Source organism: Humulus lupulus, chromosome 6, assembly GCF_963169125.1.
Source record: "Humulus lupulus chromosome 6, drHumLupu1.1, whole genome shotgun sequence".
Classification (NCBI taxonomy): domain Eukaryota; kingdom Viridiplantae; phylum Streptophyta; class Magnoliopsida; order Rosales; family Cannabaceae; genus Humulus; species Humulus lupulus.
The window spans coordinates 115520561-115544294 of record NC_084798.1 but is presented as its reverse complement, the minus strand read 5'-3'; the positions used below and the strand labels follow the sequence as shown (position 1 = coordinate 115544294).

The 23734-nt window shown below is 41.7% G+C and overlaps 1 protein-coding gene across 1 annotated transcript; it reads left to right on the top strand.

The window, feature by feature from the left end:
• The first annotated feature begins 1092 nt into the window (after positions 1–1092).
• On the top strand, positions 1093–17091 carry LOC133785400 (uncharacterized). The gene is made up of 6 exons (XM_062224642.1): positions 1093–2198; positions 2286–2616; positions 2695–4265; positions 4626–4965; positions 16496–16584; positions 16800–17091. The coding sequence occupies exons 1-6, from the start codon at positions 1093–1095 to the stop codon at positions 17089–17091; spliced, it is 3729 nt and encodes a 1242-aa protein (XP_062080626.1).
• The last annotated feature ends 6643 nt before the right edge of the window (positions 17092–23734 follow it).

Below are 23734 nucleotides of genomic sequence, written 5' to 3'. Positions count from 1 at the left end.
TCTTGTTCTTGTTGTGCAATTCGAGTTGTATTGTTTTCGAATTGTTGTAGTTCCACCAATTCTGATTCTTCTTGTGTCTTGTATCTGCATTTGAGAAAAAAAAAATAGAAAGAAAGGAGAAGAAAACCAAGAGGATCCGAATTCTAAAAAAAAAAAAAAAAAAGAGTCTGGAAACCTGTCTTAAAATTTTTTGTTCTAATCTTGTTCCTTATGGTCTAGAGGCCTTTTGACCAAAACCCCACACAAGTGTTCCAAAAATCATCATTTTTCATTTTCACCAGTTTTCGTCGGTGTTCGTTTGGTTTGTTTGGTTGGATTTGCTGCTTGAATACTCCATATCACCGTTTCATTAGTTTTCAAAGAGCTTAAAGAAGGAAATAGAGTGGAAAAAGGCAGAGGTGTGAGCTTATTTGAGGGTAAAAGCCATCATTGAGTGCAAACACGAGTGTACTTGAGTGACCATTTTATTTGAGTGAAACACGTGAGGGAGTGCAGTGAGGTCCTTTCTATAATTGTCTAACCTTATTGTTTTGCAGATTCTACATCATGTCACAAAATACAGATAGAAATGCAGGCAATGACGCTCCACCACCTACAGTTCCAAATCTACAAATTGAAGCTTTAATGGGGGAGATGAGGAGGATGTTAAGGGAGGAGTGTGAGCAAATACATGAGCGGTTGGATAGGGTAGAAGAGGGGGCACAACGGAGACCAAGGAGGGGTAGGGTACACCAAAGGGAGGATGAGAATGAAGGGGATTTAGAAGGAGTAGTTTCTGATGATGAGTTTGATAGGATGTCGGCGGGTAACCATAGGAGGTATGATGGGAATAGAGAAGATAGGAACCAGGTAGATAATTATTTGGGGAATATCAAAATGAGAATCCCAGCATTTCAGGGGAAGAGTGATCCTGAAGCATACCTTGAGTGGGAGAAGAAAATGGAGCTAGTTTTTGATTGTCACAACTACTCCGACATGAAGAAGGTAAAACTTGCTGCCATTGAGTTTACTGATTATGCTATTGTTTGGTGGGATCAGTTGTGCATCAACAGGAGGCGAAGTGGAGATCGTCCTATTGACACATGGGAGGCCATGAAGAGGGTGATGAGGCGACGGTTTGTACCACCTCATTATTATCGAGATCTCTACCTTAAGTTGCAGGGTCTTCGTCAGGGCTACAGAAGTGTTGATGAGTATTACAAGGAGATGGAGATGGCTATGATTAGAGCCAATGTTGAAGAGGATCGGGAGGCAACCATGGCAAGGTTTTTGAATGGGTTGAACCGAGAGATTGCTGACCCAATCGAGCTACACCATTATGTGGAATTGGAGGATTTGGTTCATATGGCAATCAAAGTTGAGAGGCAGCTCAAGAAGGGTAGTTCAAGTTCGAGGTCAAGACCGAGCCCACACAATCCCAGTACAACACCTTGGAGGTCGAACTATCCAAAGAAAGAAGACCAACCCACTTCATCATCTACACCAAAACCAGCCACCACAGCCACACCACCTCAAGGTAAAACAACTCCTACTAAGTCTCATTCTAGTGAGATAAGGTGTTTCAAATGTCAGGGGCGAGGACACATAGCTAGCCAGTGTCCAAACAAGAGAGTCATGGTGATTCGAGAAAGTGGAGAGATAGATTCTGAAGATGAAGATGATCTTGCTGACATGCCACCATTGGAAGATGCTTCTGACAATGAGTATGGACCAGAATCTGGTGAGATGCTTGCACTAGTCACAAGGCGAGTCCTGAATTTGCAAGCAAAAGAAGAGGAAGAAGAGGTGCAGCGAGAGAACATCTTTCACACTCGTTGTCATGTGAGAGACAAGGTATGTAGTGTCATTATTGATGGAGGTAGTTGTACTAATGTTGCTAGTGCTTCCATGGTTTCCAAGCTGGGGCTTACAACGCTTAGGCATCCTTGTCCATACAAATTGCAATGGCTGAATGATAGTGGTGAAGTGAGGGTTACAAAACAAGTACTGGTCTCATTTCGCATTGGCAAGTATGAAGATGAGGTGTTGTGTGATGTGGTTCCCATGCAAGCTGGACACCTCCTTCTAGGAAGGCCTTGGCAATTTGATCGGCGGGTGCAGCATGATGGCTTCACCAACAAGTATTCATTCACATTCCGTCAACGAACAATCACTCTAGCGCCATTGACACCAAAGCAAGTGTATGAAGATCAAGTGAGGTTGCAAAAACTGAGTGACAAAAAGAAAATGAGTGAGCAAAAAGAGAGTGAAAAGATGAATGAGAGTGAGGAAAAAGAGAGACAAAGAGAGAAAAGTGGGGAATCAAGTGAGAGAAAACAAAATAATTTTTATGCAAAAAAAAGTGAGGTTAAGAGAGCATTGGTTACAAAACAGCCCATGATTTTACTCATGTATAAGGAGGCTCTTTTAAATACTAACCAACTTGATTCTTCGTTGCCAAGTGTTGTTGTGTCTATTTTGCAGGAATTTGAGGATGTGTTTCCTGAGGAGGTACCACATGGTTTACCACCTATTCGAGGGATAGAACATCAGATTGACTTTGTTCCAGGTGCTTCAATACCAAATCGACCAGCATACAGAAGTAATCCTGATGAAACAAAGGAATTGCAAAGGCAAGTTGAAGAATTGATGGAGAAAGGGCATGTGAGAGAAAGCATGAGCCCTTGTGCTGTTCCAGTGATTCTAGTTCCCAAGAAGGATGGAACATGGAGGATGTGTGTTGACTGTCGAGCCATCAACAATATAACGGTAAAATATCGACATCCCATTCCTCGTTTAGATGACATGTTAGATGAATTGCATGGTTCTTGTGTGTTTTCCAAAATTGATCTTAAAAGTGGGTATCATCAGATACGTATGAAAGAAGGGGATGAGTGGAAAACTGCTTTTAAAACTAAACATGGATTGTATGAGTGGTTAGTCATGCCTTTTGGACTAACTAATGCACCTAGCACTTTCATGCGTTTAATGAATCATGTATTGCGTGCTTTCATTGGAAAATTTGTGGTTGTGTATTTTGATGATATTCTTATTTATAGTAAGAATTTGCATGACCATGTTTTGCATTTGCATTCTGTTTTGGATGTTCTTAGGAAACAGAGTTTATATGCTAACCTCAGTAAGTGTACTTTCTGCACCGATAAGCTTGTTTTCCTAGGCTTTGTTGTAAGTGCTACAGGTATTCAGGTGGATGAAGAAAAGATCAAAGCCATCCAAGAGTGGCCGACCCCTACAACTATAGGTAATGTTAGAAGTTTTCATGGACTTGCTAGCTTCTACAGGAGGTTTGTGAAAAATTTTAGCACCATCGCCGCACCACTTACAGAAGTTATCAAAAAGAATGTGATATTTAAATGGGGTGAAGCTCAAGAGGAGGCATTTCAGCTACTGAAATACCAGCTTACTCATGCTCCTTTACTTGCTTTGCCTAACTTTTCTAACACTTTTGAAGTTGAATGTGATGCTTCTGGAATAGGTATTGGCGCTGTTCTTATGCAGGATGGGAGACCGCTTGCATACTTTAGCGAAAAGCTAAGTGGGGCTGCCCTCAATTACCCCACCTATGACAAAGAATTGTATGCACTAGTGCGTGCTTTAGAAACATGGCAGCACTATTTGTGGCCAAAGGAGTTTGTGATTCGCACAGATCATGAATCCTTGAAACATTTGAAAGGCCAACACAAGCTCAACAAGAGACATGCAAGATGGGTTGAGTTCATTGAGACATTTCCTTATGTCATTCGCTATAAACAAGGTAAGGAGAATGTGGTTGCTGATGCCCTTTCTCGCAGGTATGCCCTAATCTCCACTCTTGATGCTAAATTACTTGGGTTTGAACACATAAAGGAGCTGTATTCTGCTGACCATGATTTTGGGGAAATTTATGGTGTTTGTGAAAAATCTGCTGAAGGAAAATTTTATAGGCATGAGGGTTTCTTGTTTAGGGAGCATAGGTTGTGTGTACCTAATTGTTCTTTGAGAGATTTGCTAGTTAGAGAGTCCCACGGGGGAGGGTTGATGGGACATTTTGGAGTTGCTAAGACCCTAGCTATGTTGCAAGAGCACTTCTTTTGGCCCCACATGAAACGAGATGTTGAGCGAATTTGTGGTAGGTGTGTCACTTGTAGGCAAGCTAAATCAAGAGTTCAGCCAAATGGCCTTTACACACCCCTACCTATCCCTAGTTCACCCTGGGTTGACATTTCAATGGATTTTGTGTTGGGTTTACCTAGAAGTAAGCGTGGGAGGGATTCAATCTTTGTGGTTGTAGACAGATTTTCTAAGATGGCTCATTTTATTCCTTGTCATAAAACTGATGATGCCTCTAACGTTGCAGATTTGTTCTTTAGGGAGATTGTGAGATTACATGGTATGCCTAGAACAATTGTATCAGATAGGGATGCCAAGTTCTTAAGCTATTTTTGGAAAACATTGTGGGGAAAACTTGGGACAAAACTATTATTTTCTACTACTTGTCACCCTCAAACCGATGGTCAAACAGAAGTAGTTAATAGGACCCTATCCACCTTGTTGAGGGCTATCATAAGTAAAAATATTAAGACTTGGGAAGATTGTTTGCCACATGTTGAGTTTGCTTATAATCGTTCAATGCATTCTGCTACTAAATTTTCACCATTTGAAATTGTTTATGGTTTTAATCCTCTAACTCCTTTGGATTTATCACCTTTACCTGTTTCTGAGCATTTGAATTTAGATGGCGAGAAGAAGGCAGAATTTGTGAAGAAAATCCATGAGAGGGCGCGACTCAACATAGAGAGAAGGACTGAACAATACATTAAGCAAGCTAACAAGGGTCGTCATAAGCAGGTTTTTGAGCCCGGTGATTGGGTATGGTTACACATGAGGAAAGAGCGATTCCCAACACAAAGGCGTTCAAAATTGCTACCTCGAGGAGATGGTCCATTTCAAGTACTTGAAAGGATCAATGACAATGCCTACAGACTCGATTTACCAGGTGAGTATAATGTTAGTGCTACTTTTAATGTTTCTGATTTGAGTCCTTTTGATGCAGGTGACGATTTGAGGTCAAATCCTTCTAAAGAGGGGGGGGGGGGGGAATGATGAGGACACCAAGACCCAAGTATCAAGTCAAGTTCCAGTTGGTCCAGTGACGAGGGCACGAGCCAAGAGATTCAAGGAAGAACTTAACAGCCTAGTCCACAAAGTCCTAAAACAAGAGGAGACCGTGGTCAACATTGAAGGAGAACAAAGACTTGTCTTACTCATCAAAGTTGACTGAGTTTAGGAGCTTAATGAGTCTTTTTATTTTAGTCACGTTTTTTAGTCTTTGTTTATTTTGTGATAAGTCAAACATTTGACTTGTGTGAGTCCAATAGTCCTTTTGTCTTTATTTTTCGGTTTTCATGAGGAAGACAAAAGCTTGTCTTTAATTTCGGTTTTCATTAGGAAGACAAAGGGGCTGTCCTTAATTTTTCGGTTTCATTAGGAAGACCAAGGGTCTTCTTTTCATGTAATTTTCGTCCTTATAAGGACTGCCAAAACATTTGGAAAAAAGCAGATTATGTTGAATGAAATTGTGAGTTTATTTCTTCTTGAGTTCTTGAAGAAACTTTTGAACTTATCAAGGAGATTCCTTGTGGCGTTCATCCTGACTTATCAAACGGATTCCATCCCCGTTTGTGGCGTCTTCCTCATACCAAGGTTCGTGCTTGGCTAAGCATTGGGTCGCGGTCCCATTCCAATCTCGTGTGTTCTTGGTGGCTGTTCCATATTTGGTGTCGGGTTTCGTCACACTTGTTGGCGTGGTTCGTATCATTCTCGGACGAGCACCGCACTTATCGCGTGTTCGGTAGTTGAAAGGTATAGGTACAGTATTTCCCCCGTTTCAGGTTTTGACAGGATGGGTGGTTCCACAAGGTGCTTTTTGAGCTCCTGAAAGGCCAGCTCGCATTCCTCTGTCCATTCAAACTTCTTACCTCCTCTCAGCAAGTTGAAAAATGGAAGACCACGATCTGTAGACTTCGAGATGAATCTGCTTAGGGCCGCCATCCTGCCAGTCAGACTTTGGACATCCTTGTGCCTTCGAGGTAAGGGCATGTCAATCAGGGCCTTGATCTTGTCGGGGTTAGCCTCGATTCCACGAGAGTTCATAATGAAACCCAGAAATTTTCCTGAAGATACCCCGAAAGTTCACTTCTGAGGATTTAGCTTCATGTTATACTTCCTGAGCACGCCGAAGCACTCTTCGAGGTCATCAACATGGTTCTTGTTGAGTTGAGACTTCACAAGCATGTCATCAACATAAACCTCCATGTTGTTCCCTATTTGCTCTGAAAACATCATGTTTACGAGCCACTGGTATGACATTATAGCAATATAGCCCTTTATCCATGATGAAGCTCGTATGTTCTTGGTCGGGGGCATGCATGGGAATCTGGTTATATTCAGAATAGGCACCCATGAACGACATCAGGCCATGCCCCGCCGTGGCGTCTACGAGCTGGTCAATCCTCGGTAACGGAAAACAGTCTTTTGGGCAAGCTTTGTTGAGATCTGAGTAGTCAATACAGGTTCGCCACGTCCCATTGGGCCTCGGGACCAAAACTGGATTGGCTACCCAGTCAGGGTAAAAGGCGTCCCTAATGAAGTGGTTTGCCTTTAACCTGTCAACCTCTTCCTTCAGTGCTTTCTTTCTGTTTTCGTCCAGCTGTCTTTGCTTTTGTTGCTTTGGGGGAAAGCTTTTGTCTATGTTTAGAGCGTGGCTTGCTACATTCGGGCTTATTCCTACCATGTCTGAATGCGACCACACGAAGACATCCTGGTTTTTCTTCAGAAAGCAAATTAATTGCTATTTTGCCTCATCTTGGAGGTGTTTTCCGACCTTCACTTTCTTCGAGGTATCAGCTTCTTCGAGCTCCTCCAAAGGTTCGAGGTCTGCTTTCTCCTCAATCCTCGGATCAATCTCCTCGTCAATTTCTAAAACCGTTCCGTCTTTGTTTTGTATGATAACGAGTGCTTGAGCGTTTGTTTCTTTCTTTCCCCTCAAGGAGATGCTATAGCATTCTCTCCCTGCCAACTGGTCTCCTTTTAATGTCCCGACTCCGCTGGGGGTCGGGAACTTAAGGGCTAGATGCCGTACCGATGAAACTGCCCCCAGCCCGACCAGGGCGGGTCTACCGAGCAGCACATTGTAGGCGGATGGTAAGTCTACTACCACGAACTCCATTATCTTGGTCACCGAGACTGGATAGTCTCCCAAGGTCACGGGGAGCTCAATGGATCCCATACAGGCAGTTCCTTCTCCTGAAAAGCCGTACAAAGTAGTTGCACATGCTTTCAGGTCGCGAAGGGAGAGTCCCATCTTCTCGAGGGTTGTTTTATAGAGGATGTTGACTGAGCTCCCATTATCTATGAGAACTCGGTGGACCCTTTTATTGGCCAACTGAAGAGGGAATTGAACATGGGAGGCGTCTTCCTCGGTGAAGGTTATAGGTTGTGATGAGGACACCAAGACTCAAAATCCAAGTCAAGTTCCAGTTGATCCAAGCCAAGAGGGGAGGAATGATGAGGACACCAATTTAGGAGCTTGATCAATATTTAGCTTCTTGTAATGAGTCTTTTTATTTTTAATCACGTTTTTTAGTCTTTGTTTATTTTGTGATAAGTCAAACACTTGACTTGTGTGAGTCCAAGAGTCTTTTTTGTCTTTAATTTTCGGTTTTAATTAGGAAGACAAAGGGTTGTCTTTAAATTTCGGTTTTCATTAGGAAGACAAAGGGTTGTCTTTATTTTTCGGTTTCATTAGGAAGACAAAAGGCTTGTCTTTAATATTTCAGTTTTTAGGAAGACAAATGGGCTTGTATTGATGTAATTTTCGGCTATATAAGGCCTTGAAAACATTTGGAAAAAATCAGATTTGGATGAAATGAAAATTTGTGAGTTTTCTTCTTGAGTTCTTGAAGAAACTTTTGAACTTATCAAGGAGATTCCTTGTGGCGTTCATCCTGACTTATCAAACGGATTCCATCCCCGTTTGTGGCGTCTTCCTCATACCAAGGTTCGTGCTTGGCTAAGCATTGGGTCGCGGTTCCATTCCAATCTCGTGTGTTCTTGGTGGCTGTTCCATATTTGGTGTCGGGTTTCGTCACACTTGTTGGCGTGGTTCGTATCAGGTTGTGTTTCAATCCTCTGGCTTTTTGGTGCCCTAGGTTCAGGTTCATAAGGAGACCCGTCCCCTATCTTCAGCTCGTTAACATACCTTTTTTGGGCATTCCTGCCCCCTCCTGCGAGGTGAGGCCCTCCCGAGATGGTTATTACATCCTCTCCATCAATCGGCGGGGGCCTGTCCTCTTCCCGAGCTCGGGAGTTATTGTTCTGCGTGGTCGGAGGCGTGACTACTCTCTGGCTCGCAGCCGCCTGACCAGTACTCTGGTTTTTGACATAATGCCGAAAGTAACCTCTCGAGATCAACCCTTCGATCTCGTCCTTCAGTTGTCGACATTCATCGGTTGTATGTCCGGTGTCTCTGTGGAACCAACAATATTTACTGGAATCCCTCTTTGATTTTTGATTTCTCATCGGGTCCGGATGCCTAAAGGGGACCTGGTTTTCATTAGCCAGATATATGTTCTCCCGAGACTCATTGAGCTTGGTGTATACCTTATACACGGAGAAATACCTCTCCCCTTTCTTTTTCTTTCCTCCCTCAGCTTCGGGGTTACTTCCTTCATTCTTTTTCCTTCATTCTTTTTCCTCTTGGATGGGTTCTCCGAGGCAGGCTTTGGTGCCGCTGGGTCCGCCGAGGTTGAGGCAGAGTTGATGTTTATCGTTGTAGTTTCAAACTGGGAGGTCACTTTGAGCGTCGACCTCGCTTCCTCTACATTGACAAACCTCTGCGCTCATCTGTTAAACTCGGTTATTGACCTTACCGGTTTCCCTTGCATGTCGTCCCAAAGGGCACTTCCCGGTAATGCGCCAGCTCGGATAGCCATGAGGTGTCCACTGTCATCCACATCCCGAGCTCGGGCTACTTCCAGATTAAATCTTGCTAAGTAACTCTTCAATGTTTCGCCCGGTTGCTGCCGGACGTTAGTTAAGGTGGACGCCTCTGGTCTGACCCCTACCATTGCTCTGAACTGCTTCTTAAAGTCTTTAGACAACTGCTCCCATGAGGTTATTGAGTGTCTTTTATACTTTTTGAACCAAATTTTGGCAGGTCCTGCCAATGATGTTGGAAACAACATGCACCTGAGCTCGTAACCCACGTTACTGGCTCTCATGATAGTGTTGAACGTGCTTAGGTGACTACAAGGGTCGGTCTTTCCTTCAAACGTAGGGTTGTGAGGAATCCGAAAACCTTGAGGGAATTGAGTGTCAGAAATATGGGGAGCAAACGGCTCGAGCTCCTCATCAGAGTCCTCATATCGACCATTTCCTCGTTCATTCTTTAAAAGCCTAAAGGCTCTTTCGAGCTGATCGATTCTTTCTTGGAATGGGTCAGTAGGAGGTGCTGTCTGAAATTGACTGTCATTGATAGTGATTCCAGGCTCTCGTCTTTGCAAGGGATCTCTATGCTTATTCAAGAGATCCCTCAGGTCCGGATTTGCTTGATCTCTGTTCCCCCGACTCTGATTCAGATGATTTCGCAGGTCAGGACGACTCTTGCGACTTCCAATATTCTTACGACCTCGGTCGTGTTTACTGACGGACCTGGTCTCTCCGGACTCATCACTGGTGAAACTCATTGCTCGGTTATTTCGTGATGGATTCTTTCCACGTCGCCTCGTCTCCGCAGTGCGAGACCGAGACGTCTGACTTCTCTCAGATGGAGTGCCTCTCCGCTCCTGGAAAGTCTCCCTGTTTCCTTGTCTTTCCCCCGCACGCCCTTGATCTTGATCTCGAACAGGTTGAGCGTTTCTGTGTAGGGGCGAAGGATATCTTATGGGTGACGGAGGGAACCGTATAGGCGACGGTGGCTGCCACCCTTGTCGCGGCCTAGAGGGTCCAGAATTTGCCCGAGATGGGTCAGTTGCATTCGGTGCGCTCCCAGGTACCTGAGTCCGGGCCTCTGCAGGGGTTCGGTTATTCTCAGCTCCTGTAGGCACTTCCACAGGCGGGTTAGGCGGGACCCGAGCTCGAGTATTCCTCTGGGGCCTAGGTGGAGCGGATGGCTCTGCTGGTGCTGGAGGTTGAGTCGGCCTCCTTGTGGCAGCATCCTTTCGCGGACGCCCGCGGGGCCTCCGGGGAGGAACATGTACGTCCCTTGGAGGAGGGACTTGGTTTTCGCGTGGAGGCGGGGGCTGAGCCACCTGCGCCTCTGCGGTTATCCTTGTCAACTCCTCATTCCGTTTGTTGGCTTCTGCCAACAGCTGCTTCAGTTGTCGGTTTTCAAGCTCCACAATAGGAACGTACCGCTCATGATTGTAGTACATATCCTCATCTCTTGGTGGAGGAGGTGGTCCCCGGGAATCAGAGGACCCACTTCTCTCTTCAGCATCCGGGTTCTCCATTGGTTGTTTTCCAGGACGTCTTGGGTAATTTTCCTCAAGGGTGTTCTGATTGTTTGTGGCCATGATTTTCTCAGGGATGAATGCTTAAGGCTCTCAACGAAAGCACCAAACTGTTGACGCCGTTTTTCGTCAAACAGTGAAAGAAGAGCACACATAAACAATAACTGATAATGGCCAATTGAAATAAAACAATATAAACACACGATTTTTATGTGGTTCACCAGTTAAATCTGCCTAGTCCACGAGTCTCTGTTATTAAACTCAAGATTATCTCTGAAAATTCTTTAAGCATGAATTCTTCAGAGTTTTCTCTCAAGGTTCAGAATTTCGGTACTTTACAATGGTGCATGGCCTCTCTATATATAGAGAAGATCGAAGAATACTATCCCACATATTTTGGGTAGTTACTCTTTTTGTATAAATAAAATAAATGGCTTTAAATGCCTATAATCAGATATAAAAGGAAACGTCCCCTGAAGACCAGGAGACGTATAATTGATCAAATAATATCCCACGATTCTAGGGGATTTACAATAATAAATGAGGATTACATCTCGTATTTATAACACTTGTAGATATTCAAGGTGGTTATCGCGTATCTCTAAGGCTTTAGCTTCCCAGGTTTCCCGTCATCTATCGAGCTAGAAACATCTCTCGAGGCCACATGGCTTTCGAGATCGTATGTGCGTCGAGCTCGGGACCCCTGATCCGAGGTCGTCCCTGAAGATGAGAGCGTTCCCAGAGCTATCTTTCGAGATCATGAATACTTCGAGGTCACCATACTCGAGGTCGTCTATGTCCTGCAGGCTCGACATTCAATCCTGGAGCATGTTTCCAACCTTATGAGTCCACTTATTCGCGAATCCAACTTTCGAGGTCATATTTAGCATAGCTCGAAATCTGGGTGTAACAATCATTATTCCACCCTATAATTTACCCATATTTGTCATACTATAATTAATTAAATTAAATTAAATTAATCAATTTAAATTGATTATTTTAATACCTCATTTTTTGGCTATAAATAAGGGATTTGGGGTGGCAATTTTAGGGGGGAGGTTACCACACTACACAAAATTCTACACATTTCAAAACCTCTCCATTCTCTTCATCTTCTTCTTCTTTTTGGTTATTTTTCTATGTATTTTTAGAGGAACAATTTGGGGGTTTCTCCTCCAAATTTTCGTATCTATGATTGTAATTTTTTTGTTTGTATTTTCTATTCTAGTTATGAGTTTCTAATCTTTTTAAGATTATTAAGGTGATGATGAAACAATATGTAACTAGATAGTGTTTATTTTGTATGTTGATTTATCATTTTGTGCAACAAAGTTTATGGAATTTTCTTCTTCAAATATCTTCTTTCATCTTAAATATCATGTATTTTGGATTGTTAGCACATATTTACACTTTGTTCTTCATTAGTGCAAAAACATAATATTCTTTGTGTAACATGTGTCATTAAATTGTACACATCCATGCTTAGAACAAAAATATTATGTTTTGCCTTATAAATAATGTTCATTGATTTATTTGTTATTTCATTAGATTGATTTACTAAATGCTTTGAAATTATAATTTTGAAAAGTGAAGAAAAATCTTATCTTTTTAGAAGTAATTTGTGCTTAAAATTATAAATCTATTTGGAAAATGATAGTTTGATTTAGTTTAACTATCACTAAAACTTGGGAATCAATGTACTTATGGATATTATCGAACTTATATTTTGTGGATTCTAATCCTTAATAATCTTATTTTACCATCTTGTTTGCAATTATTAATATAGTAATATATATTGTCTTTAATTTCTATATTATTGTCTTTTATTTTATTTTCATTATTAAAAAATCTCTTCAATCTTTGGGGCTAGGTTAAATTTATTAATTTTGGTTTAAAATAGTTTTCTTTTCGATTTTAGACAACTCCTTTGGGTTCGATCTCGTGCTTACACGAACACTATATTCCATATACGATTCGTGCGCTTGCGAGTATAAATATTTAAAACATACCCGTTTTGGGTCAATCATTTAGATTTTTGTATTTTTTTTAAGTGATACACTTCACAAATTTGCATATGAGCATGTCAAACGTGTAAATATTGAAAAAATACCCAAAATAAAAAAATCACCCCAAACGAACACCCAAGTGAAAAATTATGTCTCTTGCAAGCGCATCGAGTCCATCGAGCATCATCAAACCACCATCGAGCAAAGTCACTTTTTTCATGAAAATTTTGATTTTGAAGGCCCCATCGAGCTGACATTAAGCACCATCGAACCACTATTGAGCAAGGTCGATTTTCTGCAGATTTCAAAGTTTTAGATCTAAAAAAAACTCAATTCTGCAGATTTCAAAGTTTTAGATCTAAAAAAAACTCAAAAAGCATGCACAGATCTGTTTCAAATGTAGTATTTAGTGTGGTGGTGGTGTTGGTGGTTCTGTGAGGTGTGAGAGAGTGAACCGAAAGAGAGGGGGAGGGAAGAGATGGGGGTATTTTTGGTAGAGTGCCAAAAAATGATATTATTTTGAAATACTTAATATGCCTAGCATATTTTTGAATTAGCACCCAATAGGATGCGTAGAAACTGAAATTTCCCATTATAGGAAGTTTCTATGGGGACATGTCTTTTTGTCATCATTAGTAGGGAGGTTTTTGTGTGGGAAATTTCACTCTTCATGCATAATAGTGTCTATTATTACAAAAAAATACCACCACTATTAACTATTTCATTTTGATGCTAAACATTCTGAATCTACCCAAAATACCCCTCCCAATTTTCTACCCAATTTTTTTTTACATCTCTCTAATACACTCGATTTCTCTCTTTCTCACTCTCTCACAAGAAACCCCAACTTCCCATCGAACCCAACCCCTGTCGAGCCCCAACCCCGTCGATCCCTAACCCTTGTTGAGCCCCATACCCCGTCGATCCCCAACCTCTGTCGAGCCCAACCCCCGTCGAGAGCATCTTTGTAACGCCCTGGATAGCCAAGACCGCTACACTGTGTACTTATAAAGGTGCAAGACTTGCTAATCAAGTCATTTAGTTAAAGACGTGTTTTCTAAAATCATTAATGCGCTAGGGTTAAAAGGTTTTGGTCTCAAAAGATACTTTTCATATAAATAAATATTTTTTCACACATGGGATCCCAAAAAGGAACAGTGTTTAAAAGTCGGTTTACAAAATTTCCAGAGCATAAACAACTACTAGCCATTCTAAAGGCAAAACATGCGTTTATGGTTCTCCTGCCCCTGTCTCCCCTCAACCGTGGCGGCTGAGCAGCTGTTCATGTACATTCAGCTCCTAGAGCTCTCCAAATCAGGGCTGGTCAAGCTTCCCTTGCCTTTACCTGCATCACGAAGCACCCATGAGCCAAGGCCCAGCAAGAAAGCGTAACATCATAACACAAGTACTGATAATAATCATAAACTCTTTAAGCATGTCTAAACATTTAGAAATCCCTAATAAACATACAACTCATTGACATAAATATGAATTCACAAGCTAACAATTAGCCATTCAGCATATCATATTCGACAATCAACCACAACAACAAGATTACACAATAAATAGGGTCAACACCCTTAGGTCGCACCCTCTGTTTACCCCACTGACTCCGACCCGCTTAAACCGAGCTCAGTGCATAATAAGATGTCCTCAGCTACCAATGGTCGAGCCGCGCCCTGTGCGCTAATGTAAACTCCGACACTCTTAGGCTGTTTGTCTACTATTTGCATGGCATAATTCCATCCTCCATAAAGCATACAAAGCAGGGAACCCTTAGTCCCTTCATGAATCCACAACCGGGTGCAGCTTTCTTACCTTTGATTTCCAAACGCTTTGATTACGAGAAATGCCCCTTGAGTACGATCCGTCTCCTGAGCCCTAGCCTTTACCTAGTCACAACCAAGATAAGGGATTCCATTAATATTCGAATAAAGGTTTCTAGGTGAAGTTCTAGCTTCTGGGACATCGAATTCCACCAAGCACGGTGGTGGAATCAATCCTAAGCACCCTAGGTTAGGTTCTTGCTCTTAAAACCTTCAAACAACCAAAAATGCCCTTAAGGGCCGCGGTCCTAAAAACCTGCACCGTGACCCGCCCCCTAAAACAGAGGCTAGGCCTCTCTGATTACAGACACGCGCTGCGGCCCTACCCTGTGGCGCCGCAGCGCCTCCCTACCTCAGAGCCTCCTTGGCTCTTCTTTGCTCTGCAGGGCCGCGACACTCTAGAACAGAGTCGTGGCCCAGCCCCTCGTGCCCAGAAAATCCACCATTTTTAACATCCCAACCTTGCTCAAAACCACCCCAAACCATCCTAATTCCAAAACCCATTGATCACAAAACTTCTAACATGATTTTAGCAACATAATCTAGCAAAAACCTAACTTAGAAACTCATTAAAATCCCATTTTAATTTCTGAAACCTAGAAGCTCAAGAACATAAAAACCAGCTATGAAACACCAGAATTCAACCATTAGATCATAAATTCAAGCTTACCTCCACTGCAGAACCACTTCTCTAAGCAAATTCTGAGCTAACTCCCAAGCTTTCTGCCTTAATTCAGCCTTGAAGTTAAGAACCTAAAAACCCTTAAATTTCAACCCAAAAACCTCATAATCAACTGATCAAAAACAAAATTCAGTGCTTACCTTAGTTTCTAGTTTGATTCCCTAGCTTCCACTGAGTTAATCCTCCAATTCCTCAGCTCAAATCCCTGAATTCCCAGCCAAATCCCCTTAGTTTCAGTGATTTCCTTGGGAGAGAAGAAGAAGGAAGGAGAGAGAAAGGCAGAGGGTCGGTTCATTAAGTTTCCACTGTTTTCCTAAGTTTTATCTATCTATCCTCAAGCAATTAAACCAATCCCGAGGCTCGGGGTACCGGAAACGTCCCTGAGGACAAAATGGTAAAGTTTCCCCAATATTCCCGCGTAAACATCCTAACCTCAAATATATCTCAAATTATTTATTTCCATGACCCGATAACCCAAATAATCATCTAGTACCCGAAATACCCCCTTGACTTGCCCCAAGTCAAATATTAGGCCCCATTGTGACTTTCCTGCTAACTAGCTCCCTAGGATCACCTCAAGTCACATGTTGCAGATTTACCCATATAATAATGTGGTTCTCACAAATATAACATATAATCATACAAGCATGCTTATCATAAAATCATGCATTTAAACTAATAAATTCACGTACAAACCAATTATGCCCTCCCAGCACACTAATCAAGGCCCTTAAGCCGAATTAGTGATTTTGGGTCGTTACAATCTTAGGCGACCCACGACAACACAATCCTTTGGAACCCAATGGCCCACGGCAACACAATTTCTTCCCAATCAAATTAAACGTTAGATCTCGAATACCCACTCAATATTTATCAAAAAACAAGTCATTCATTTGGAATTCGGGCTCTGTGATCTGTGGAAGGGAATGGGTTCGTCGATATTGTGCGATTTTTTTCCTGGGCTCATACCAGTTGCTCGATAGGTTCGCCACTGGTTCGATAGTAGGCTCGATAGGGGCAGCATGAATGGTTGGATAAGTGCTCAATATGAGCTCGATTAAGATGAGTGTAAATTGCTCGATAGGTTTGATATTCATTCGATAGTAGGCTCGATAAGATGGTATTAATGGTTCGACAGGTGCTCGATATGAGCTCGATAGGATGAGTGCATGAATGGTTCGATAGGTGCTCGATATGCGCTTGATAGTATGAGTGTAAATTGCTCGATAGGCTTGATAGTTTTAGGGATGATGTTGCTTGATAGGCTTGATTGTAGACAAAATATGATTTTCTCAATAAGCTCGATAGTTTCTCAATAGTGGCTCGATAGGGTTATGTATAGCTCGATTGAGCTCGATACTACCTGATAACAACTTGATATAAGCTCGACGGCAGTGTTTATTTTAATTTTTGATGAATTTTTTTTTAATTTTTTCCCGATTATGTTTAACATTATGTTTTCTTACCAATTTTTGTAATGTGTTGTTGCAGATGCCTAAGTTTCTTGTTTTGTTCGTAGATCACTTTCCTGGTCGAGTCACATATCGAGGTAATAGCACTTTAAATCACATTAAGACTAGGTTTGTGGACCTTGGGTGATAGAAAGGGCTATGGAATCCCCTTTCAAGCAATTCTTTTTGGCTTCGGAGTTTAGTTTCTCAGAAGTTTTGGTGCATCAGATGCTTTTGAGGAAAATCTCCAGTAATAAACAAGATGAAGTTTAGTTCTTTTTGGGGCCGAAGTCTTGTAGATTCGGCATGGGAGAGTTTTCCCTGGTGACGGGGTTGAATTTCAGTACCTTTTCGTCACTAGAAGAGTTGGAGGAGTGTAATCTCAGTGACCACTTGATAAAGGAGTATTTCAATGATGCTGAGAAAGTAAAGCTCTCACTAATGGACAATGCTTTCAAGACTTGTACTGTTGTGGAAGATGTGTACAAGTTTGGTCTACGTTTGTTGGTTAAGGGGAATCTAAATGCCATAGAGGGCAAGCTGCATATATGGCGAGATATTCTGAAGATGGTAGAGGATGTAGACTACTTCTTCAACTATCCATGGGGGAAGTACTCTTATGGGAGGCTTTTATAGTCTTGTAAGAAGGACATGCTGAAGCAAAAGGAAAACTATGAGAACAAGAAGGATTCCAAGGTGCAGCAAGAGTCCAAGTATAGTATATATGGCTATGCCCTGGCCTTACAGTATTGGGCATATGAGGCTATTCAGCAGCTTGTGACAAAAATTTTTGTGAGCTCGGGAAACATGGTCCTGAGGATGCTTAGTTGGTCGCATTGGAAGAACACATATTTTACCAAGTCTGTCATCTCACCGATGTTGTCGAAGAAGAATGTAAGTTATATTTGATTGACATTAAACAATTATTTTTATCTGTGTGCTTATCTTTTATGATTACTTGAGTTAACCAAATGTTTTATGTTGTTTGTAGTTGATCGTCCTTTTGATGTTGAAGCCCCAACCAGCAGAAAAGGACTTTTATTTATTGTTGACAAAGGGAGATCTTCCCCTTTATCCTGGGCTTGGCCAGGATCCTGGGGAGGCTGAAGAGGAGGAGGAGGAGGAGGAGGATTGTAACGTTCCAAAAATACTAATAAGGTTTAATGTCTTAATTAGCATGTTGGGAGGGCATAATTGGATGTATGTGTTATTAGTTGGTTAAATGTGTGACTATGTGGCATGCATGATATATATGACAAAATGAATATATTTAAATGCATGTTTATTTGTATTAAATATGCATGTGAGCCCATTCTTGATAGTTGGGGCATATTTGTAATATTGGCTCGTTGAGGGCATAAATGTTATTATATGTGAGTAAATGATTGAGACCACATTATTTTGTGGATATATTTGAAGTATACAGCTTGAGGCGATTCTAGTGAGTAGATTAGCAAAATAGTCACAGCGGGGTTTAACACCCGGCTCAGGGCGAGCCTAGGGGTATTTTAGGAAGTTTAATGTATATTTGAGGTTTATTGAGTAATGGGTAAGTATTTGGTGATTAAATGGGCATGTCAGGGTTAATTGGGAATTTATAGGACTACTCGAGGAATTAGCAGAAAATGTGGCAAATGACGATTTTTCCCTTGGGGCCATTTAAGGTTAAGGGTATACTTAGGGGGCAATATGGTCTTTTACTGACTATTGGATGGATCTTGGATTTGGCTAGAAACTTTGAGAAACAATTAGGAATATCCAAGAGACTCTTTTTCTCTCTTTTACGTCTCTTTCTCTACCCCCTTTGGAAGGCTGAAGGAAAACCTTGAGGAAAGCTTAGGCTTGAGCTTGAAAAAAAAACTAAAGAAATTGCTTAGGAATTTGAAGATATGAGCTTAGGAACTGAGGAACTAGAGGTAGGATCACTAAAGGATTTATTCAGGGGCATAGTCTACAGTTGTACCCTGTTTTCTTGATGAATTCTGCTATGGTTTAGGTTTAATTGAGGTTTATACATTGGGTCTGAATCTGAGTTCTGTTGAGGATATGGGTTAGTTTGTAGTGTAATTATGATAACTATGTTGTGTTATTGTGGATTCTAGACTCGATTTTCAAGTTTGATTATGGTTAGGGTGTGTTCTAGCTTGAAGAAAACGCAGAAAAGGATATGGGTTCCTTTTAGCTTGAAGAAAACGCAGAAAAGGAACTGGGTTTTCTGGGCTCGCGGGGGTGCGCCATGACCCAGTTCATGGACATCGTGACCCGTTTGCCCCAGAAGGCCTAGGGAGGGCTGCTGACATGAGGGCGCGCTGTGACCCTAGGGGGCAAGTCGTGGCCCACCTCCCTCCAGATGCAGAGGCTGCGCCTCTAACTTGAGGCGAGCTGCAACTCTTAGGTCACGGCCTGCCTAGGCAGTTCTAGCCTAGGTTTGTCTTAAGGCTCGGGGAGGCTCGCGGATTAAAACCTAAGCACTCGGGATGAATTCTACTACCCGATTTAGTAGGATTTGAGGTTCCGGAGGCTAGTATTTGATTCCAAAGCTTTTAAATGGTTTAGGATCTTATGGTTATCCATTATCGCATTGTGATTAGGTTATATTGCAAGGCTCAAGGATTAGGGATCATGCTCGGGGCTGCCATATGCTAGCTGCTTGGGACCTGAGGTAAGAAAACTGCACCCGAGTTGTGATTGGGGCTTAAACCCCTTGTATGAATATATTATGAATATGAACATATCTGTAGCTGAAAATATTTGATTGGGCATGCTTGTATACGCTGCTGCTGATTACTTGCTATGCATTGCACATCTGTGATCATATCTATTTACAGGCCAGCCTAAGGGTGTCGGAGGCCGATAGCAAGCGTGTGGAACGTAGCACGGCCTAAGGGTGTTGGGGTCGACTATAAAGCCAGTGGACTCGGCCTAAGGGCGCCAAGCCTGGACATTATACAAGAAGCATAAGTGTGGTTTGCGCTTAACTATCTGTATTGATTAATGAGATTGATTTATACATTTGATTAAGCTGAGTACTTCTATTGAGTTTGTTGCATATAATCTATTGTTAGTTGAATATGGTGAATTATATTTACTGCTTTTATACTATTGCCTAGTTGTGCATGTTGTTTTAAGTTTTCTTACTGGGCCTTGGCTCACAAGTGCTACGTGGTGCAGGTAAGGGAGTTGGTAGCTGGACCAACCATGAGTTGGAGAGCTTCAGGGGTGGTGTGTACATATGCAGCCTGCCTGATCGCCACAGTTGGAATAGCATGGGAGGAACTAGGGTTATTGATACGAACCACGCCAACAAGTGTGACGAAACCCGACACCAAATATGGAACAGCCACCAAGAACATACGAGATTGGAATGGAACCGCGACCCAATGCTTAGCCAAGCACGAACCTTGGTATGAGGAAGACGCCACAAACGGGAATGGAATCCGTTTGATAAGTCAGGATGAACGCCACAAGGAATCTCCTTGATAAGTTCAAAAGTTTCTTCAAGAACTCAAGAAGAAATAAACTCACAATTTCATTCAACATAATCTGCCTTTTCACATTGTTTTGGCAGTCCTTATAAGGACAAAAATTACATGAAAACAAGACCCTTGGTCTTCCTAATGAAACCGAAAAATTAAGGACAGCCCCTTTGTCTTCCTAATGAAAACCGAAATTAAAGACAAGCCTTTTTGTCTTCCTCATGAAAACCGAAAATTAAAGACAAAAGGACTATTGGACTCACACAAGTCAAATGTTTGACTTATCACAAAATAAACAAAGACTAAAAAACGTGACTAAAAAATAAAAAGACTCATTAAGCTCCTAAACTCAGTCAACTTTGATGAGTAAGACAAGTCTTTGTTCTCCTTCAATGTTGACCACGGTCTCCTCTTGTTTTAGGACTTTGTGGACTAGGCTGTTAAGTTCTTCCTTGAATCTCTTGGCTCGTGCCCTCGTCACTGGACCAACTGGAACTTGACTTGATACTTGGGTCTTGGTGTCCTCATCATTCCCCCCCTCTTTAGAAGGATTTGACCTCAAATCGTCACCTGCATCAAAAGGACTCAAATCAGAAACATTAAAAGTAGCACTAACATTATACTCACCTGGTAAATCGAGTCTGTAGGCATTGTCATTGATCCTTTCAAGTACTTGAAATGGACCATCTCCTCGAGGTAGCAATTTTGAACGCCTTTGTGTTGGGAATCGCTCTTTCCTCATGTGTAACCATACCCAATCACCGGGCTCAAAAACCTGCTTATGACGACCCTTGTTAGCTTGCTTAATGTATTGTTCAGTCCTTCTCTCTATGTTGAGTCGCGCCCTCTCATGGATTTTCTTCACAAATTCTGCCTTCTTCTCGCCATCTAAATTCAAATGCTCAGAAACAGGTAAAGGTGATAAATCCAAAGGAGTTAGAGGATTAAAACCATAAACAATTTCAAATGGTGAAAATTTAGTAGCAGAATGCATTGAACGATTATAAGCAAACTCAACATGTGGCAAACAATCTTCCCAAGTCTTAATATTTTTACTTATGATAGCCCTCAACAAGGTGGATAGGGTCCTATTAACTACTTCTGTTTGACCATCGGTTTGAGGGTGACAAGTAGTAGAAAATAATAGTTTTGTCCCAAGTTTTCCCCACAATGTTTTCCAAAAATAGCTTAAGAACTTGGCATCCCTATCTGATACAATTGTTCTAGGCATACCATGTAATCTCACAATCTCCCTAAAGAACAAATCTGCAACGTTAGAGGCATCATCAGTTTTATGACAAGGAATAAAATGAGCCATCTTAGAAAATCTGTCTACAACCACAAAGATTGAATCCCTCCCACGCTTACTTCTAGGTAAACCCAACACAAAATCCATTGAAATGTCAACCCAGGGTGAACTAGGAATAGGTAGGGGTGTGTAAAGGCCATTTGGCTGAACTCTTGATTTAGCTTGCCTACAAGTGACACACCTACCACAAATTCGCTCAACATCTCGTTTCATGTGGGGCCAAAAGAAGTGCTCTTGCAACATAGCTAGGGTCTTAGCAACTCCAAAATGTCCCATCAACCCTCCCCCGTGGGACTCTCTAACTAGCAAATCTCTCAAAGAACAATTAGGTACACACAACCTATGCTCACTAAACAAGAAACCCTCATGCCTATAAAATTTTCCTTCAGCAGATTTTTCACAAACACCATAAATTTCCCCAAAATCATGGTCAGCAGAATACAACTCCTTTATGTGTTCAAACCCAAGTAATTTAGCATCAAGAGTGGAGATTAGGGCATACCTGCGAGAAAGGGCATCAGCAACCACATTCTCCTTACCTTGTTTATAGCGAATGACATAAGGAAATGTCTCAATGAACTCAACCCATCTCGCATGTCTCTTGTTGAGCTTGTGTTGGCCTTTCAAATGTTTCAAGGATTCATGATCTGTGCGAATCACAAACTCCTTTGGCCACAAATAGTGCTGCCATGTTTCTAAAGCACGCACTAGTGCATACAATTCTTTGTCATAGGTGGGGTAATTGAGGGCAGCCCCACTTAGCTTTTCGCTAAAGTATGCAAGCGATATCCCATCCTGCATAAGAACAGCGCCAATACCTATTCCAGAAGCATCACATTCAACTTCAAAAGTGTTAGAAAAGTTAGGCAAGGCAAGTAAAGGAGCATGAGTAAGCTTGTATTTCAGTAGCTGAAATGCCTCCTCTTGAGCTTCACCCCATTTAAATATCACATTCTTTTTGATAACTTCTGTAAGTGGTGCGGCGATGGTGCTAAAAATTTTCACAAACCTCCTGTAGAAGCTAGCAAGTCCATGAAAACTTCTAACATTACCTATAGTTGTAGGGGTCGGCCACTCTTGGATGGCTTTGATCTTTTCTTCATCCACCTGAATACCTGTAGCACTTACAACAAAGCCTAGGAAAACAAGCTTATCGGTGCAGAAAGTACACTTACTGAGGTTAGCATATAAACTCTGTTTCCTAAGAACATCCAAAACGGAATGCAAATGCAAAACATGGTCATGCAAATTCTTACTATAAATAAGAATATCATCAAAATACACAACCACAAATTTTCCAATGAAAGCACGCAATACATGATTCATTAAGCGCATGAAAGTGCTAGGTGCATTAGTTAGTCCAAAAGGCATGACTAACCACTCATACAATCCATGTTTAGTTTTAAAAGCAGTTTTCCACTCATCCCCTTCTTTCATACGTATCTGATGATACCCACTTTTAAGATCAATTTTGGAAAACACACAAGAACCATGCAATTCATCTAACATGTCATCTAAACGAGGAATGGGATGTCGATATTTTACCGTTATATTGTTGATGGCTCGACAGTCAACACACATCCTCCATGTTCCATCCTTCTTGGGAACTAGAATCACTGGAACAGCACAAGGGCTCATGCTTTCTCTCACATGCCCTTTCTCCATCAATTCTTCAATTTGCCTTTGCAATTCCTTTGTTTCATCAGGATTACTTCTGTAGGCTGGTCGGTTTGGGATGGAAGCACCTGGAACAAAATCAATTTGATGTTCTATTCCTCGAACAGGTGGCAAACCATGTGGTACTTTCTCAGGAAACACATCCTCAAATTCCTGCAAAATAGACACAACAACACTTGGCAGCGAAGAATCAAGTTGGTTAGTATTTAAAAGAGCCTCCTTGTACATGAGTAAAATCATGGGCTGTTTTGTACACAATGCTCTCTTAACCTCACTTTTTTTTGCATAAAAATTATTTTGTTTTCTCTCACTTGATTCCACACTTTTCTCTCTTTGTCTCTCTTTTTCCTCACTCTCATTCATCTTTTCACTCTCTTTTTGCTCACTCATTTTCTTTTTGTCACTCAATTTTTGCAACCTCACTTGCTCTTCATACACTTGCTTTGGTGTCAAAGGCGCTAGAGTGATTGTTCGTTGACGGAATGTGAATGAATACTTGTTGGTGAAGCCGTCATGCTGCTCCCGCCGATCAAATTGCCAAGGCCTTCCTAGAAGGAGGTGTCCAGCTTGCATGGGAACCACATCACACAACACCTCATCTTCATACTTGCCAATTCAAAATGAGACTAGCACCTGTTTTGTAACCCTCACTTCACCACTATCATTCAGCCATTGCAATTTGTATGGACAAGGATGCCTAAGCGTTGTAAGCCCCAGCTTGGCAACCATGGAAGCACTAGCAACATTAGTACAACTACCTCCATCAATAATGACACTACATACCTTGTCTCTCACATGACAACGAGTGTGAAAGATG

Excerpts from the sequence above, each read along its gene's own strand:
- LOC133785400 (XM_062224642.1), top strand. The coding sequence starts at position 1,093 with ATGAAGAGGGTGATGAGGCGACGGTTTGTACCACCTCATTATTATCGA. Across the intron at positions 2,199-2,285 it reads GTGTATGAAGATCAAGTGAG|AGAGAAAAGTGGGGAATCAA; the intron begins GTTGCAAAAACT and ends AGAGAGACAAAG. Across the intron at positions 2,617-2,694 it reads CAAAGGAATTGCAAAGGCAA|AAGGATGGAACATGGAGGAT; the intron begins GTTGAAGAATTG and ends CTAGTTCCCAAG.